General features: G+C 35.7%; 1 protein-coding gene across 22 annotated transcripts in view; it reads right to left on the bottom strand.

Moving 5' to 3' along the window:
• RALGAPA1 (Ral GTPase activating protein catalytic subunit alpha 1) overlaps positions 1-19,130 on the bottom strand; it is a 135,898-nt gene that overhangs the window by 23,949 nt on the left and 92,819 nt on the right. For 20 of the 22 annotated variants that reach the window (XR_003926575.2, XM_030036595.2, XM_030036538.2 and 17 more), the window contains 3 exons: positions 18,305-18,460; positions 9,663-9,821; positions 7,682-7,809 (listed from right to left, as the gene is read on the bottom strand). Coding sequence is in view for 21 of the 22 variants with exons in the window: in XM_030036595.2 (XP_029892455.1) it covers positions 7,682-7,809; positions 9,663-9,821; positions 18,305-18,460 (443 nt within the window). In the remaining variant the exon portion in view is untranslated. Of the gene's footprint in view, positions 1-7,681; positions 7,810-9,662; positions 9,824-15,849; positions 16,377-18,304; positions 18,461-19,130 lie in introns of those variants that run through there. The other 2 variants (XM_030036617.2, XM_041128125.1) reach the window with 2 other exon arrangements.

Below are 19,130 nucleotides of genomic sequence, written 5' to 3'. Positions count from 1 at the left end.
GTTCATATCTGCAGACAGCCCATAAGAAGAGCTAGAGACAGAAGAGCTACCTGGGGTAGAGAAGGCAGGTTCTGTGGAATTAGAAGCAGGGCAATTACTGAAGAAAATATGTTTACCTGAACATGTACAAATCCAGAACTGCTGCTAAAGAAAAGTTGTATGTGTGTTTTGCAAAAAACCTCACAGACTATATACATGAAAATATACTACATTACAACATAGCTTTCAGGCCTCACACTTGAATTTATTCCTCATATTAAAAATGCATAAAACCCAATTGAAATGATGTGCATGTCTACATGAAAATGCAGTAAAAACAGCAGCTTGGTACACACATCTGCAAGTATTTCTCCAGCAGTTATCTGAAGTGTCTATATGACAAACACTAAGGCGAGAGTTTAAAAACCTATCACAAATGTTGGTTCAATCAGTTGTCTCTAGTGGCTAAAATCAAAGGCATTTAAAGCAATGCTTCGGAATTATTCATTGCAAAACAATCCTATTCTTTCAACAGGTAACTAATAAACGATGGCTGAGAACAGGCTTGCACTACCCCTGAGGTCCAATTGTTACTCAGAACACTGCCTACTTTTGCTCCCTGGTGTTGCATTTTAACTCTAATTGCATGATCAAGCCAATAAATTGGACTCAGGGGACAAAAAAACCTTACAAAAATACCTACCCTGACAAAACCAGAGGTTGCAAGAAAATGCACTTCAAACAGGAGTGAGGCAAGACCAGACAAGCGAAGGAGAGGTATCAAGGCTTGAAAGACAGTCATTAATACTGACAGATTACTGTAATTCTGGCTGTCAAGGTGATCGATTTAAACAGCATATGCCAATCAATACTCTCCTCATTTACTGAGCAGCATGAGATATATAGTTAGGTAAGATGTCCCTAAGACAGGATTTCAAACCATACTTAACGAACATAAATAGCGCAATTTATGCTTTGGAATCTTAGCTGTTTTTTCATTTGGTCTTTTTTTAATTGGGCAAACTTCAGTGGGATGTTATCCATAGAAAAGTTACTTTAGATGATTCTATTACACCACATTGCCATCATGTATACAATTCCTTTACATGAGATATTTCAATCTGTACCAATTTTCCATATAACATATTAAAATACTAATCTTGAGTATGAACATTCTTAAATGCAACAGTTGTTCAAGTACTGTGCATTTTTCTTTTTTTTTTTTGCATTAATGGTTTGCCATTCTGAGTACTTTAGCCATCCCTGGTTTACAAGAAACCAAATCTTCCTGGTATTTCCCCTGGAATTTTCCTTACAACAGTCTCTTATTGTTCAAATATACTTGTGACATCAGAGGAAAAAACATTAATTGGATGTATTAGTTCAGGGGAAAAGTTCTATAAAGATAATAAAATAGCTATTACTGTCATTGCATACCTACAAGTAGACACACACACACACACGTGCGTGACTCATATAGAGATATAAAACTTTCCTCTTATATTTAAGTCTTCTTGTAATGCACAGAGAAACTGTTACACGATTCCTTGAAACTGAAATACCTGAACAGTCCATTAAAACAATCAGATACTTATAAATGCCTTGGAGGTCTTCAGTATTTCATGTTATACCATTATATGCAGGCATTTAATTAATCACACTTTGAATTATTAAAAGATCAAGTGAGTTGTCAGCAGAACTAGGATTTGGGAGAACAGCAAAACTGAGCAAGTCAAAGTACAGGAAAGACTGAACATCATATTCTCTATCTTATGATTCTTGCTTGAACTTGGAAAACAATTTCCGTTGCTAAACAGTAAAATAGACTTCAGAAATAACTCTATTTTCTTCTGGAAAAAACAGCAGGGGTCATATGATGAACTCATCCATGGCTCTTACTTGAACTCATATCAGATAAGGCTACAATGGTATGATTCAGGGAAGGGATAAGTATTCACTGAAATCCTGAAATTTTCAATTCTTTGGTGTAAAGCATATAGAGTAGTATCTGAAAAGTGTACCAATCATTATTTTTAATGTCTGTTTCTTCTCACTTGCGATGACAGAAAAATCAGTAACAGGTATGTTAAAACTGCATTAAATGTCCTATGTCAAAATTGTATTGCCAGAAATGTAGCAAAGTTTGCTGAGAATCCTGGCATATGGTAGTTCCAAAAAATTCTAAACCAGAACATATTAGAAGAGCAATTATAATGGCATGGATTATTCCTTTCACTATACCAAAATTAATCAGTGGCACTGTGAAAAATGAATTAATAATATATATTTAAGGGGAGAGAGAGAGCCCCTTATGCCTTTTCCATTTGATACACAGTTATCATTGATGCAGTATCGCTGTATTAATTTTTTTCTTACAGATGCTTATGCATCTATAAGATAGAAAAATTATTGGACTTAGAGGAAATGAAACTGGCATTGCCAAAATCAGTGCTTTCCAGCTTTAACTTCTAAGTTTCTGTATTAGTGAGAAAACTCCAAAATCTTCACAAATTCCCGTTTGAAAATGTAAATAAAACAAATATTCTTAATTAAATGAGACAAATATGGCCACAGAATCTGAAGAATAATACTCTTTGCTCACTAGATGTCATTAATAATGAACGCTTTCCTTCTAAAGATAAGCTTTCCAATGTCTGCAATTCTATCTTGAAGCAGACGATGATGGTCAAGCAAGCACAACAAACAGCAACACTACCAGTTCCAATAAAACCCTTTCTTGGGGCAGTTGTGTATCACATCAAGCAAGAAAGCTTGTTCTGAGCTATGAGGTTTTTAATACAGAGGAAACTTTTAACAAACCACTCAAATACATTATTTTATTCATAAAGAATTTACTGTCTTGTCAGATACCATATGGGGTTAATATCTTCCGTTCTCTTGAAGACAGCTGTCTAAAAAGGTTAGCTACAATACATCAAGTACCAACTGCTTAGGAATACAATGTCAAAACAAGATAGGGGGATGTAAATTTTCCAGTTTTGATTAAAAAAGATTAATTTAGCCAATCATTTAGATTAAGATTTATTTTATAATATTTTGTAGACAGAATAATTAAAACAACATTATATTTTTGCTATTTAAATTAATCTTTTTTCACATGACCAAAAAAAAGAAATCCCAAAAAAGAAATTCTTGGCATTAGGTCAAAGACTTCATAGATTATTATAAAGAATTGAAAATTATGCTATGATGATTATGGATAAAACAGCCATCTATATTCCAGGTATTCTAAAATTTCAACAAATTTCAGGTTTAAAAGATGCTAAATAGGTTTTCTTACTGTGTGTCTAGCTACATATTAGGTAGCATCCTTTGGGAGTGGAATACTACGTAAGGCAGAAAGCATGGTGTCTGAGTTGCACTATCTGACGTGCAGATAGTTTGGAATAGTTGTTAACACTCCAAAATTTGTGGACAATGTGCAAAACGTAACATTAGTTGTTTCACAATTGGAATTTCACTCCCACAAGGTTTCTAGTATTTTTCCTGTTTTGTTGCAATAATTTTAACAACTGGAGGTGCCTACTACACCAAGGAAAGAACATTATCTTGGTGTACCTCTTGGCATCTGGCTAACATCTGTTGATTATCCAGGAAGTTCGAGTAAAATTTTATATCAAGCCACTCTTTCTGTTGTTCAAAATATTTAGTATTGATCTATTTCCTACACACGGTAGATTCTGAATTCAGAATGTGACAAAGTGCTTGCTCTGAGATGCAAGCTGTGAATAAAACTATTCCTATCAGGAATCTCAATGCAAATTAGTAAATAAAGAGTATTTAACAATGCCCTAAATATTGGCTTCCTTATTCTACATCATAGTGAAAACGATTGTTCTCAACATTCAGTCCCGTTATTACACCCGCAGTTATGAGTCTTAAGAAGTTTTCCTAGCATACATGCAGCTGGAGTGTATTCAGGAGATAAGCATGTACTTCTTAAGTCAAGGACAAATGCAATGAGAAGAAGAAACACATCAGCTATGAGATAGAGAAGGGGGTACTGCTGCTTCATTAGCAAGAGAGTACAAGTATTTTGTCTGTGTCACCTGCTACTGTGTGCATGTATGCCGCCTGTTGGTAAGGGGCTACTGTTACAAGAAAGCCAGGCCACCAAAAGATAGTGAGGGACTGCAGAATCCTTGAAGGGGGAACTAAAGCAAATTCCACAAATCAATGCAGAAACTCCACCCAAAATGGCAATATTCTCTTCACGCAGCTGCAGCAATGAATATGTCAAGCATCAAGTTAAAGCAGGATACCTGCCATACGTGACTGATGTTTTCTGATAAATTTAGTAAATTTTTCATCTTAAAATACTACAGTACGGAAACATATCATCATTATAGTATTCTAAGCAAAGAATAAAAACACAGAGCAGATGAAACCTTTTAAAAATCATTAACAAAATCAAATCTTAAAAGTGTTTTGCTATCAGAAGTGTCAAAATAATGTCAGAAAGAGGAAGGTGATTGACAGAATATGTCAAGCTCAGAAAGCTACTTCAGACGGTACAATACGTGCCTAAAGTCAGGGCAGACTATAAAAGGGAGATGAGCAGAATTTCCTGTATCCATGCAACCATTATTATACTATTCACACGTACTACCCATTGCCACATCGTGATTAACAGACCAGCGCAATAAGGGAAAAGTTGCAATCAAGTTGCATGAAGAGGACTGAATATCCCTGCTGATTACAAATGACAGCTGATTTCTTCAGTCAGGTCTGCACTTAGAAAATGCACTAACTCAGAGTTCAGATAAGCCCTCCTTGGAAGTAGGAGGGCCAAACTCAGTGCCACTTTCTTCACATCCCATACACAAGCAAATCAACACAGTCCTAGTTTAATTAAGAGTTCACTGTGATCCATCACCACAAAGATCCACAATGTGACGTTGTAAATATTCCTCAAAAATAGGTAAGCACAGACCTACATATGATATCATCAACTCCACACTGAGTCAAAAGGTGCCCACCAAGTATTACACAGCACAGTGAAATGAACCACACACCTGCAGGCACGGAGACATCCATACACTGATGCTGGCTTTGAAATTAAGTATTTATGCTGGCTTACTGCAGTAAAAGGAGAGCTAATACAGAAGTGTAGGGCTTGAAATGTGTTCTGGTTGACAGAAGTCTCAAGTATTCTTGTTCCCTCAAGATCCACATTCAACTGAATTTCTACTAACCATCATCAAAGTTCCTAATAAACTAACACTGCTCCAGTATATGAGATACTCCCAAATAAGTAAACAAAGATTAATTTCGAGCAGATCACTTCAGAATTCTCTTTCACTGACACCATTACAGTCCTAGACACGTGGGAAGCCTTGATTATCAGCTTCACTTTTCCAGCTGGGTCTCTGCTTTTGGTGTACCTTCTAAAAAATAGCTTTTCTGTTCCTTTTTTCTTCCCTCTTTGAATGTAGTGTTTTTACCACTCTGAGCCCTCTTTTTCTTTGCTCCAGCAACACTCAACACAAGGAAAGACTACCTTGATCAATAAGTCCTGTCTTCCACAAAAGACATTAAGTCTGGCAGGGTCTCCAGAAAAGCTATTTAACCACAGACCACAAAATGCTCCTGCCCCCATGCCCTTCAGTCCACAACAAACTTAAAAGCCAATAGTGAACTGCTACAGCCATAGCTAAAATATGTCAGAGGAAAAACGCGGGAGACACTAAAGACAATCCTTGACGTCTTCAATTCCCCGCTATTGCAGAAACATAATTAGATTCAATTTCCAAATATTCCTAGTTAACAGACCATGTCCATGTTACAGGAAACACCCACCAGTCTTTGCCATTCTTGTACGAGGGAAATTCCTTGTTGACCTCAAGTCTGGCTGTGGGTTGAACACCAAGAGCATGTCCATGACGTTTTTAATCAAGAGATATTTAAACCACTGAGAGCTAGGCAAACTCTAAAGTTTAACATTTTTTTGCTGTTCTCCACTGACACAACTGACTCCACCATAGCCTAATTCAAGCCAGGGAAGTTTATAGACATTTTTCTAATTTCATGCCAAGCAAACAGCTTTTAAAGAACTGCCCACACCCCCATTTTAGTTTTTGAAGTATTACACAAAACACTGATTATAAGATACTCCAAGCTAGGTGGAAGAAGAATTCCACCAACTACTTAAAGCCACCCTTTAACATCAGGGCTCAATCAACTGGTGCTTCATAAGCCTACCAAGTGATGATATGAAACCCATCAACCAATACTATCTCATATTAAATATACGTAATGCTTTCCAGTTATCACACTAACCATATTAGGAGACAAATACCAACATTTTAATGGAGGCCACATTATGTCAGAAATGACATGCAGTGCTTTGATGCATATAAAAAGTACAATTTGGAGAACTCAAAAGTGAATGTGCAATATACAGCTCTTAGAAACTGGCCAATTCCTAGACATTGAGCTGGCAAGCTATGTCCAAGGAATTTATTACAACCTCCATATTCTGTAAAGAAGTTTAAACATAAAAGTTTGTGGGGTTTTTTAGTACCAAAAGTTTCCTGTTTTAAAGTAAATTGTTTTCCAATTGCTCATCACTATACATCAATATAATGCTATAAGCCATCACTTTTCATAGTATAATGATGATAATACATTTTAAATCCTTTGATTAAGCCACTTGAGTAATGACAAAAAGATCGGACCTTTCCAAACATAAAAATACAATGAATCAACATCTGTCGTCTACAGAAATGGCACAAACGTCATTTAATGTGATCACATCAAACAACATCCATCATTCATCTGTAAATCCACTTCATCATATCTAATCCAAAACTCTTAAGTATTAACAGTCAGCCTTAGAAAAAACCCAGTATTTTAGCAACAATGTATCACATGAGAAATACAAGTATCTACAGCTTGGGTGGCAATTAAGCACAGAATTTCTTTTGATCAAAATTTAAACTTACCTTTCAATTTATGAAATTAAAAAATAGTATGTTCTTGTTGATTTAACTAACAGGTATATAACAAAACTCAATCTTAAGAAGGGGAGAGGTATAAGTGACTGACTTACCTTATGTTTTTTAATTTCTGGTTGGTAAATCTATTCTTCCAAGAGCAATCCTTTCAGAAAACTACAATTTCAGTTCCAACAACAACAAAAAAGAGATAATCTTTTCTGACATCTTTACAAAGACACTAACGTCATTTTGACAACAACTTTGTATTCTGAACTGAATAACAAAATCTGTATGACAAAAATGTAACAAATTTCTCATCTTGAAGGAAAGCAGCATTCATATCCTTCTTGGAACTAGATTAATACTGCATAAAATACTTACTATCTTTAAGGAAAGAAAGATTAACACCATGACATTGCTATTTTAGAAAGTCTACTCACAAAATGGTCATTAAAATAATTTTGTTAACAAAAGTGGTAAGTACATGTTATAAAACATTAGAAACAGGCAATTTTTCAGCACCGAATCTATTCTTCACTTAACTAAAAAAAGCTGGTCTTCACCTGAATACTATTCTATGGGTTTAAGTTTCCGAAAGGCACCATCACCATTAAAAAAAAAAAAAAAAAAAATTCCCTGTATTAATCTGACAAAAATATAAGATGACAGAAAATATGAAGATCATATCTGTAGAACTGCAAGGGAATGTATATGCCTTGGAAACCATTTGAGTGAAAGGATACAAGTTTTGGTATAATGGGATTAATGATTTCAATGCACGGCTTGCATTTATAGCTGTTGCACGAACCATAATAGGAAGAATTTTTCCATTCACAATAGCACCATCAAAGAGAGGACCAAAAAATGGAACCTGAATAAAAAATTAAGAAATTCAACATAAAGCAAGATCTTAGCTATAACTATTAGCAATCAACATTAACAATAGAGCACTCAAATATTTTTTTTTTCCCCTCCTCATTGCTAGATAATCAGACCAGTTATTGTGCTCCATGACAGACTTTTTCTCTTGTAGAAATACACAGCCATATAACTGCTTGATATCCTTGGTAACAGATAACACAGCATTTGAAGAAAATTAAGCAACCATTTGAATACTATGTCTCATCAAAGCTTATTGCCAACATTTGCTGCCAAAATCCTAGGAACAGTCATGCATATGTTGTTTATGAGGTTGAAAGGCTAGATAACAATATTGTAGGTGGTAGTAAGCAAAAGGAATAATTACTCAAATTTAAAAATAATATTTATCATGGCTTTAGATATAACATGTCCATAAGGACCAACTCAACGTGCAACTGTCATACAATTACTGGTGGACCGACCCTCACTTTCCATTTTCTTTTCTTCTTCTACCTGTTCTTCTTCCTTTCTATGATATCTGTACAAATGGATTGTAAGCACTTTACTGGAGGAATCTGTGGTGAAAGTTTGGCCTCTTTGAGCCTTAAGTGTAAAGCCTTATTTGTGAGATCAATAGAAAACCTTGATGTTTAGTATAGGTAGCAGCCAAAAGGTTTACAGAACAGGTGGATCTTATGTTTTGGCATTACATTTTTCTCTAATCAATCATCATTTTGCAATTAACAAGAAAGAAATTAAAGCATGTGAAGAGCAAAGTTTGTGCATCAGGTCAGCAAAGGGAGCAGAGTGTACACTAAATTATTCTTCCTGCAACCAATGCTGCAAAAGAATTTTAGGTCCCTGTACTATTTTTGCCATCATTCATTTAATGTAGTTTTGAGAATACTGAAATCTGATGGAAGGCACTTCTTTTTTCACATACAAGGACCTCGTCGGACTAACAACAATCCCAGCTCTCAGCAGTTTTCTTTTTCCTTCTTAACCTGCACACTCCCAATAATACAACTCTCTGTACTTAAAGTAGTAAAAGAAAGAATATACTTATTAATTAAAAACATAAGTAACCTAAGTAATAACAAGACCATGTACTGGGTATCATTTCATGCCTAACATCAGATAGAGGCAGTCATCGTATAGAGGGAATCAGATTTCTGTCATACCTCATTTATTAATATTAGTGCTTCTAGAAAAAAAATTAATATTTAAAATATAGACATTTGTGGCAAGTGACATCACATGCAGAAATTATGCAGTACAAACACTCATGACTACTTTTACTTAGTCTGTGTTCGCTACCCTAAACCACTGTTTTAAGAACAGGGACAGCACACACATTTGAGGAACAGTCATTAGAAAGAGTCTGTGTTCATATGCCTAAGAGCTCAGTGGTCTTGCTTTGGTGAATTAATCTCCAAATTCTTGTGTGGAGTCAAGGAGAAAGCAAAAACTAGCTTTGAGAAGAAGAAAGGGGAATATGATATGGATGAAGAAAGCTGGAGCAGGCTATTATTCAACTACCAGAGTCACATAACAAATTTGATAAAAAAAGTTTGCCAAGTTTACCTTAATATTTAAAAGATTACACAGAATATTCTAGCTTTGTTCCCAGTTTATGATGTTAGCAGATATGCTTGACAGGGTCAGGCCTTTACAATTTCAAGTTACTGATTTTACTATGCATTGTACTCATTGAGCTCTTCCTGCTACCACCACTGCAACTGTCAATGTTGAAGACACATTGCCTTGTTGGATCAATCTATTATACCAAAACCTCAGATTTTAAACAAAACGCAGTTCATATTAAACATACAAAGGAAATGCAAAAGAAAAAAAACCCCTTACCTCAGGCTTTTTCATGATCTGGATACTGAACATATGGTTTTTCATGGGATAGATAACTATAAGAACATCACCAAATTCTGTTGGAATTATTCCTCTTCTATAATCTCGAGTATGCTCTGACCAGACAATGTGTACTTCATCATTTCCTAAATGTCTCAGCTGGAAAAGCAGGGATAAAACCCCATCAGTTTAAATATATTCTACAGCCATACAGCTACACTAAATGCTCGTATTTCAAAAGGACAAACCCACTAAAAAGAAATTAAGAAAAATGAATAAAATAACCAAATTACACTATAGTTCTCTCACAATTTCAATGACAGTATTAGTTCACAGTATTGGTTTGTGCTATAGATTTTTATACATTGGTACCAACGTCTATTTAAATTAACAGATATGTCAATATCTGTTTTCTACTGAAAGCTAAAATTTTGTTGGTATTACCTCAAGAATGCAGAGTGATTCAATCTGATTTACTAAAATGCTTTCAAGATTACCATCACCAACTGGCAGCGAATTATTAAATTCTATATGAACTTTTAAAGTATATGAATGAACATCTGTTTAAAAGCTACATATCTGAGCAGTCTTTAACCTCATCATTCTAGCCAAATTCTAAACTTGCTACTACAAACAAAAAGCTTTTAAAGTAGAATAGCTACTGCATTTTCCATAGCCCCCAGATTAACTAAACTAAATGCTCATTTCCCATGAAACCTGTATAACTTCGTAAAAATAACACCCCACCCCCCCAAAAACTCCAAATGGCTCTTGATTTGGCTCAGAATGGCCAGATGGGTTCCTCGAAATCCATGCTGTATCCTCAGTTGTAATCATACAACCAGATTAAGGAATATCTTGAACACTTTGGAATTATCTGCACTGAAGCTCCAAAATGTTCCTTCTGCTAAACATTACCATCTGATAAACAAGTGTTAACATCATAGAGAGAGGCTTTACGTATAGTGATCAAATACACTCAGATTATTAAAAGTGAGTTTCTTTCCAGTAAAGGTGATTTCTGAAAATTCAAGCTGGAATCTCATTTTTTCCTCCTTGTGCATCACCAGTTACAGCTGACAATTGCCTTCACCCACAGTTTTCAGTTTGTTTGCACAGCTTTAGGTAGGTAGAATTTGTCAAACAATCGCCTTGATGTTATTCAAAGGACAGCACGGTGAACTGCTGTTAACAGGTAACATGCAGATACTAATCTGAGCACTTACAAGAAGTTATTGTATATAAAAAGGCAACAATTTTCTGTACTCATTTTCAGAACATAACTGCACTTTAAATAAAAGCAAAACATATACACAGTCATCAGAGAAATTTCATTGCAAGTATTCACTTGTTTATATTACAAAACCTCCTGGAATGCTACCTTCATCTTATCTGAAGGCTTATACCCATTGTCAGCAGCAGACTTTAGAAAGAAAAAAAAAAAGGGGGGGGGAAAAAAAAAAAAAAAAAAAAAAAAGAAAAAAAAAAAGAAAAAAAAAAAAAAAAAAAAAAAAGAAGCTGCCTCTGCTGTTCTCTGCTAGCTTTAAATTGCATCAGACTGAAAAACAGGGTTGCATTTCTATAAGAAAAGGATTTTCTTCAGTGTTGGACTGGACAAAGGACAGATGGCATCAATACCCTACATCTTCTCTGATGCTCAACAAGTCATTTGTTTTGCCTGGACCAGATCATACATACATCTAATCTACAATGACTGCAGTTCCTTTGAAGTGAGCTCTTCTTGCCTCTTTTGTAGATGGCTCAATTACTTTGGACAACACTTAGTTAGGGATGCTCCTGTGCCAACTGTAAACCCAGCCCAACAGAAGAATTGGTTTTAACAACATTCACTATGCTGAGTTTTATTTGACTAGATTAGAACAAAACCAGGCAGCAACCTGAATGATGTGCAACACGCAAACACCAGCTGCAGAAATCTTGGATGACACTGAACAATGATGAACGTTGTAAAAGACAACTAACTGTGGAATTGTTCTGAGGGCCTGAACCTCTCCTACCTTCCTCGATGAAGTGACAAACTATCTGCTAAAATATGACAATAACAGAAGGGTATGAGTGCCTGACGGGCCCACACTTAGAAGCAAGTGAAGAGCTCAGGGAGGATGAGGCTGCCTAACCAAAGAGAAAACAAGAGGCAAATCAGTTTAGATATGAAATCTTGCGGAACGTGAAAAAACTACACGATCCTAGACTGAGGGAGAGACATCTGGTGCACTGACTGAACTGAACTCATTGAACTGACTGCCAAAAAGCAGAACTAGGACTGATACACCCATCGCTGCACTGTGCCGTTCCTAATTCAGCAACGTTGAACTATTTACTAGAAGAATTAACCTTCCTTTATTTACCATCTTTGGACTCAAAGACGACAAACTCATACGCTGTTAGAAAGAAGGGATGGTGACAGTGTACATGCCAAATAAATGGCTTTAAAATCCAAAACAGAGAGAGTTTAGATAGTGCAGCTTCTTGAGGGCATCACTGCCTCTGAATTTCTTTTATCAAAGGTTGCCCCTGTGCACCTGTTACCGATACCTGGAATAATCAGACAGGACATCAGCTCCTGCACTTCTGTGAAAGCTACCCAGACGGAGCATCACTACTGATCCACGTTTTCACATCAGATTGACACAGATTTTGGTGTGATAAAAGTGTATTGTGTGGTTATTTCAGGAGGAGGACTACTGACAAGGGACACATATTTTTGGATGCCAAGTGTACTGAAGCCATTAGTGACTTTTCTCTCCAATTTCAAAGTTTGCTTTATACCCCTCATAGAGGTGTAAGGATGCATTCCAGGCTAAAAGCACTAACTTCATCAGAGGAAAAGGAAAATGAATCAGATTATTCCAAGGAGTTTCAAGTCCTGTCAGGTGTATTTCATCTCATGATTAGTACCAAGAATGATTTGGCAAAGATCCAGTTTGAGTAAAGTGTAGAATGGCATCTCTGTGACATATAATGGATTGAGAGTCAAGATCAGTTGGTGCAGGTAGGTGGATGATGGTATAAGCTGTGAATGGTGGTTTATAACAAGAAGTAAGGCACTCAAGATCAAAAATACGATCAATGCTTCGTTTCCTTTATAGGAGGTGGAAGACTGACAAAAATAATAGACAAGTAAACAAGACTGGGTGTTGCTGATTTAATCTTCATGTTTGGAGAATAATTAAGTTCTGGATAAGTCATTCTGTTCCTTTTTCAAGAGTAGATCAGAAGAAGCTCTGACACTAACATAGTGCTCCTTATTGCTTCTTTCAGATGTCCTCACCTTGGTCAGCAAGCAAAGCTTATGAGAAAACTTGAATGCTGGTAACGTGACTCATCAACAACATTCGATTCATGGAAGAGATCCAATACCTGAAATTGCCTTGAAAAGCTTTCCAAGGTCTGCTAGGTTTTGTATAAACTTTTTAGAAAGAAGAAATTCAGTTTTTCTTCTTCATTTTTCAGTTCCTTATTGAAGGAGCTTGAAATTGAGCAGTGCTCCATGACAAAGCTCTCCTGCAAGCACAGCAAACATTTGGAGAATCCATCATTCACTGTAATTATTACACCACAGGAGAGCCAGAGCCTGACCTCTTTCAACTTTAATCTGGATTCTTTATGTCTTTGTATTGAATTGGAAGCATCCCAGAATTCAGTGTCCTGGACACAAGTGGGACCAAGATACTGAGCTACAACCACCTCTGCTCACTGAAACCTAAAGAACAGACAGCAACATGGTTTCCCAAGAAGAAGGTGCAGTCCCAATGTCATCTAACAGAATCAGATTTGGTGCACACAGAACGTGCAGGTGCCAAGACTGAAATCTGCGTCAATAGTTACTCAAAACTTACCACCACTTGTGTAAGCCACTACATCTTCACACTTATTTCCTGACCTTGTCCTCCTAAATTTACAACTTTGCATGTGCATACATCACAGCAAGCAAAACAAAGTGCAAATCCCTATTACAGACGTAAGGCACAACAGTAATATAAATAATAAAAATCTCTAAAATAATGTTATACTTCACATAACCAGTAATACACTATAGCTGAAACACCTGGAACTATAGGTTACACACCAATATCCTAAAACACTAAATACTGCATAAATGCAGATCAAACTGCTCTAGAGAGTTTATTATCTAAGCATAAGGCAAGACACAAAATGGAGATGGACAAATGCAAAGGAACTGTAAAAAGGCATTAAAGATTAGAAAAATGTCTTTTATAGCAGCATTCTCCAAGAATGAAAGTGTCAAGGCCAGTGAAAGGAAGGTTCAGCAATCAAAACAACAGTTTAGGATATAGTTGATAAATTTTAACTGTGTGTATGGAAAGGCTATGTTGCAAGAAGCGTTACACAGAAAAAAGAACAGAGTCTTAAGCACAGACTGAATGTAAGAATCCAGAAAGTGGACCAAATTAAAGATGATTTCAGGCTATGGGCACAAGTGACAGGCACAATGGTCATGTTATCCGTGGTGATCCAGAAAGGTGGCAATGAGAAAGAGATTAAGAGCTCTGTTTTAGCCATTTTAAACCTGAGCTGTCGGGAAGACAGCCCTGAGGAGATGTCAGACACAAACAGATTTTTTAGGCTTCCTTTGAAACTCTACTCCATTAAAACAAATATATAAAAATGACTGACTGTTAGGTTACCTGAAATTTCAAATTTAACTCAAAATACTTTAAAATATTCTTACTCTATAGCCATCATCATGTGTCAGCTCTCCTAATACATTTATGTTAACTGAATACAAAAGAAACGTGAAATAAATATAACCAGGAGGGATGATCAAATCTAATTTTGATACATTAGTGTCATATGCTGTACATGTTACAATAGCAGCCAGACTTAATACTAAGCTGCAGGCTATACTGAAATTTCCAAATGGCAGATTGTTCTAAGTGATACCAAGTATAATTGAAGTAATAAACGATAGTAAAAGCAAAGCACACTGTCAGGAAGAATTTAAGTATTTACTTTTTAAAATTAAATGAGTTAGGTTTGGAAAGGCAAGACAAGTGAAATAATGCAGGGCTCAATTTACAGAAAATTCCTTTTATTTATCTGTTGCATTAACCCTTGAACTCTTGCCAAAATTACTATAATTTCTAATACCCACTTACCTAAAGGAGGGAGAAAAAAGGCTATTATATTTTCTTATGATACAACAGCTATCCCCAACTTTTTTCTTCTTCAAAAATGAAAGTGTTCATTAGAAAAAGAACAGAAGGAGCAGAAACATCTGAAGTAATGGCATAATGCAGCTACTTTTGCCCATTAAACATAAGCAGCACTGCTGTCTACAGCATATGTACCCTCTAGTTGAATTTTTCACAAAACTTTGTTTCAACAACTATGGTGTGTTTGTTTAGTTTTTTTTTTTTAAAGCAACGTGTATTTAATTGTAACTCCAAAAAAATATTGTGCTGATAATTTACATTTATAAACCTTCGAGTTCCCAATACATGCCAATACTACAATAAAAAAACTAGCTATAAATACTGGGAGCTATCTTTTATGTGGCTACGACGATGTCACACATAATCTAGAATCATGTAATACACCCAAAGCCCCAAATGAATTAGTATTCCAATCATTAACAACATTACTACTTTTTATTTCCATATCTTGTGTATAATATTCTCACCTACAATGCCTTCAGTCCTTTACCAGGCTAAGGAAGGAGGAGCTAGATAGGTGATAAGCTGTAGGAGCACACACATAAGCCTTCTCACTCTCTGAACTGAGAGTCTTCACCAGCTTCATTTAATCCCAATATTGCCTTTGCAAATTTGTTCTTGTAAGGGTAGTGTAAATAGTTTTTACTCTAACTTTTATTTTTAAGAAAAACAAAATGGATTGCATTATAAGCACTAAATCTTTAATTTAATATTTGCAAATTAAATACCTATTTTATATATGCATTTCAATGTTAAGTTTCTTTACACATTCAGATGATTTTCACCTGTTCTCCCTGAATTCATGTCTTTTCTTGCTGTTGTTCATGTCTTCAGAAACAAATGCTTCAGAGGTATCCAAGGCACTTAAAAGTTTTATTTACTACTCTGTAAGACTGATGGAAAATAAGTTTAAAATTGGCTTAGCCTCTGAAACAGCAGAATCTTGATTTTGCAGTGGCTCGACTGGCAGGAAGAAGTTTTGTTTTAATTTAATTTAATTTCCATTTATAAGATGAACCTATCATGCACCTCTAGGCACATTTACAATATAAAAACCAGCAGCAGTTCTAAGCCAACTACTGCAAGTTTGCTTGTTTTTCTCCCATTGAATGAAACAGACAAAGAAAGCACATGAAAGACCTGTAGAGAAGCTCAAAACTCAAGTTCCTCTGGAGGTCATGAACAGTACATGCACTCAGAACAATTACAACTGTTAGCACACACATGGCTCTTAAATGATTTTGAGGTCCCCTATAGTGTGTATGAGTTGGACAGCATCTCCTAAAACACATTCCTTTTGCTGATGTATTCAGTCTAAGCAGCAGGAGTAGTTGCAGAACTAGTAAAAGAATTAAGCCTGCTTTCCTACTTATGTCTCCTGATACCACTTGCTGGTTTCTCCCAAGATGAAAACTTCAGTTGATGCTTTTCTCAAGGTTGGGATGACTTTCATAGCGTCTTTCTCTGGTGCTCATTCCTTGATGTCTAATGCTTCTTCCCATGCAGTCATTACCTGCTGAGTAGGAGCACTGAGAGTCTCTCTCACTCTGTCTCCTTTCTTAGCCTATCTTCATTAAATATGCTTGAAATTAACACCTTTGAAACATCTCTCTATTAAATTTGATTGAAACGGGCCAAAAAGGTGTTAGGGAAGGGAGGAGAGACAAAAAGGCAGGCTCACAAGCCTCCATTCATGGGGAAACTGGGCTTAAAAAGAAGAACAAAAACCACACACTAAGGAAGAACAGGAAAATAAGTCGCACAAAGATAAAGTAGCTTGATTAAACAGCCCATCAGTAGCTGAACTACAAATATAATCCCAATCTTTCGATACACTCTACATATCCATACAGACCTCAAATATTCCAAATTACTGACAAGTGAGATTGTGGGCAAAGGAGGAGAGAAACGGGCTTGTGGCACGCTGGAGTTGTTAAAAAGTCCAGCTGACACTATTTTCACAAGCTAAATCACAGGAGGCCTGGACCAGCACTGAACCTTGCCTGGCAGGAACAGCTATATGTAGATTCAGGGTGCTCCTGGAAACAGATGTGAGATCTTGCCTATGTGTTCTGCTGAAGTCCACGGCATTTACAAATTATTAATTATTAATTAATTTCTTCTGTGACCCATCTTCCCCCTTGTCAACACTTTTTAATGCTCTAATTCAAACAGATTATAAACAAACAACGTAAGGATAATTACAAGCTGTGTTTTATAAAACCAAGTTTCTGTTTAAAAAATACAGAAGCCAATCAACTTCGAAAAAAAAAAACCAACCCCACACTAGATATTCTAATGTTCCACACTAGAACAACAGCAACAATCTTAATTTAAAATTAGTTATTTTTGCTATTAAACCACTAACAACCTAAGTATTACCCTGGCCCTACTTCAGGAAATAAAGAACAGAAAGGACCCAGCACCATAGGCATACAGGAAAAAACATTTCTTAATTTAAAAAAAAACCAAAACAAAACAGCAAACAAACCAACCTAAGATGTGACAGTGAGAAGTCAGAACTCATCGTCAGTCTATAATAATAACAATAACATTTTTTTCTTCAAGTTGAACACAAAGAACAAAAAAGTCATTAATAATTGAAGCTTGCCAGAGGCATGGCTATTTCTCTCTTTACTAACTGTCTACTGTCTAATTTAATTACAAGTATTAAACTCCATGCTGAGGTCAACCAGCTTCAGTTCCTCCAATATTACACTTCAACCAGTGCTCATTAACGTGTCTACTGAATGGATTAACACATCTGAAGATGTATGTACGCAGGACAGGGGACAGTCTAATGATAGCCAATTGTTCATTTATAATAGGACACATGTTCGAGACTGTAACTTATTATCGTTAATGTGGAATTTATTAAATTCTAAAGAAAAAAATACCAATACAGCAAACCATTTTTTTCTTAATGTGGCTATGAGAGATCATATCACCGTTGAGCATCTGTGCCTGCTCCAAGACAAAACACCTTATATACAATAAACATTGTTAAATTCTTTATATTTTTAACTTTTTTTAAAGGGAAAATTATGTTAATAGCCAGCACATGACTCTGAAGTGAATAAAAAGTCATCTTAGAAAGTACTCACCACATATTTATTAATTGACATTTAAAGTCTCAAAGTACTAAAACACCTTTCAGACTTAATGCTTTTTCTTCTACACAAACCATTATCTCCCTGCATTTTTCACCAGTACACGTGATCCTGCCAACAGTTGCACTGATGGCAAAAATCACCAGTATGGCAAAATTAGAAATTGGTAGAGAATAATTTATATGGCTTAACCTACTTCAGTAAAATACCAACTATTAGCAGGTAAAGGTGTTATGATATTTTATGTTTTTTAGAAAAAGTTACTGGATTTTCTTTGACTCTAATTTCTCTGGGTTTATTACCAAAATAAAATCTGTTATTCAGAAACACCTACCTTTTTTGTTAAAGAGTCATCTGAATCAGAAGGCATTCTTGTTGACACATGGAACATTACTTCTACTGTCGAGGTAGCAAAATATGGAGTGGTCAATCCAGTGCTTTTGTTTTTTTGCAGTCCTCCCATAAAGCCACAATGGTTTGTGAGATTTACCTAGAAATAAAGCCCAGAAAGCATTACAAGAAAAAAAAAATTATCAGGTGATAAATACATTCTTTACATTTTAAAATTCACTTTCAATTGAATTTTTAAAAGTTAAGATCCTTTTCACAACAGTACAGTTATGCCTTTCTAAAAGAGCTCAGACTGGCTGACTAGACTGGAAATCAAGTGCAGTGGCACTCCATATTCCATGGTCACCACAGATGCTGCTGGGAAGATGAGGTTAGAGAAAAGGAAAGGTTGTGTGAATGAATATATACTGCATTATTCCCTGATCAGTTGACTGTAGTCACTTCCATGTGCTTTTTGAATTTTTTAAAATTCTGTGATGCTATATCAGCCTTGACCTGAGCTCTGAAGAAACCCTGTGTGGGAGCCAGACACTTTTAAATTGTCTTGTTACCTTCCATATATTTTCTTGAGAAATTTTCATTCTGTGAATATGAAAAAAATCACAGGAAACTAAATGATAATTCGTAAGTAAGTTTGTAAGTCTTAGTTCTATGGGAAATAGTTTGGCACTGAAATAAATAAGCATGCTTAATGTGCTATTTCAGTTTTACAATACTGCCTAAAGAAAGCTAGATCTCAGACGTGAATATATTTAATCTCTGCCCACATGGAGTATTTTTGCTGTTCTGTTAAAGGATCCAGAATTTAA

The sequence above is a fragment of the Aquila chrysaetos genome, chromosome 2, assembly GCF_900496995.4.
Source record: "Aquila chrysaetos chrysaetos chromosome 2, bAquChr1.4, whole genome shotgun sequence".
Taxonomy (NCBI): domain Eukaryota; kingdom Metazoa; phylum Chordata; class Aves; order Accipitriformes; family Accipitridae; genus Aquila; species Aquila chrysaetos.
The sequence above is the reverse complement of the archived record's forward strand: the minus strand, read 5'-3'. Positions and strand labels throughout refer to the sequence as shown.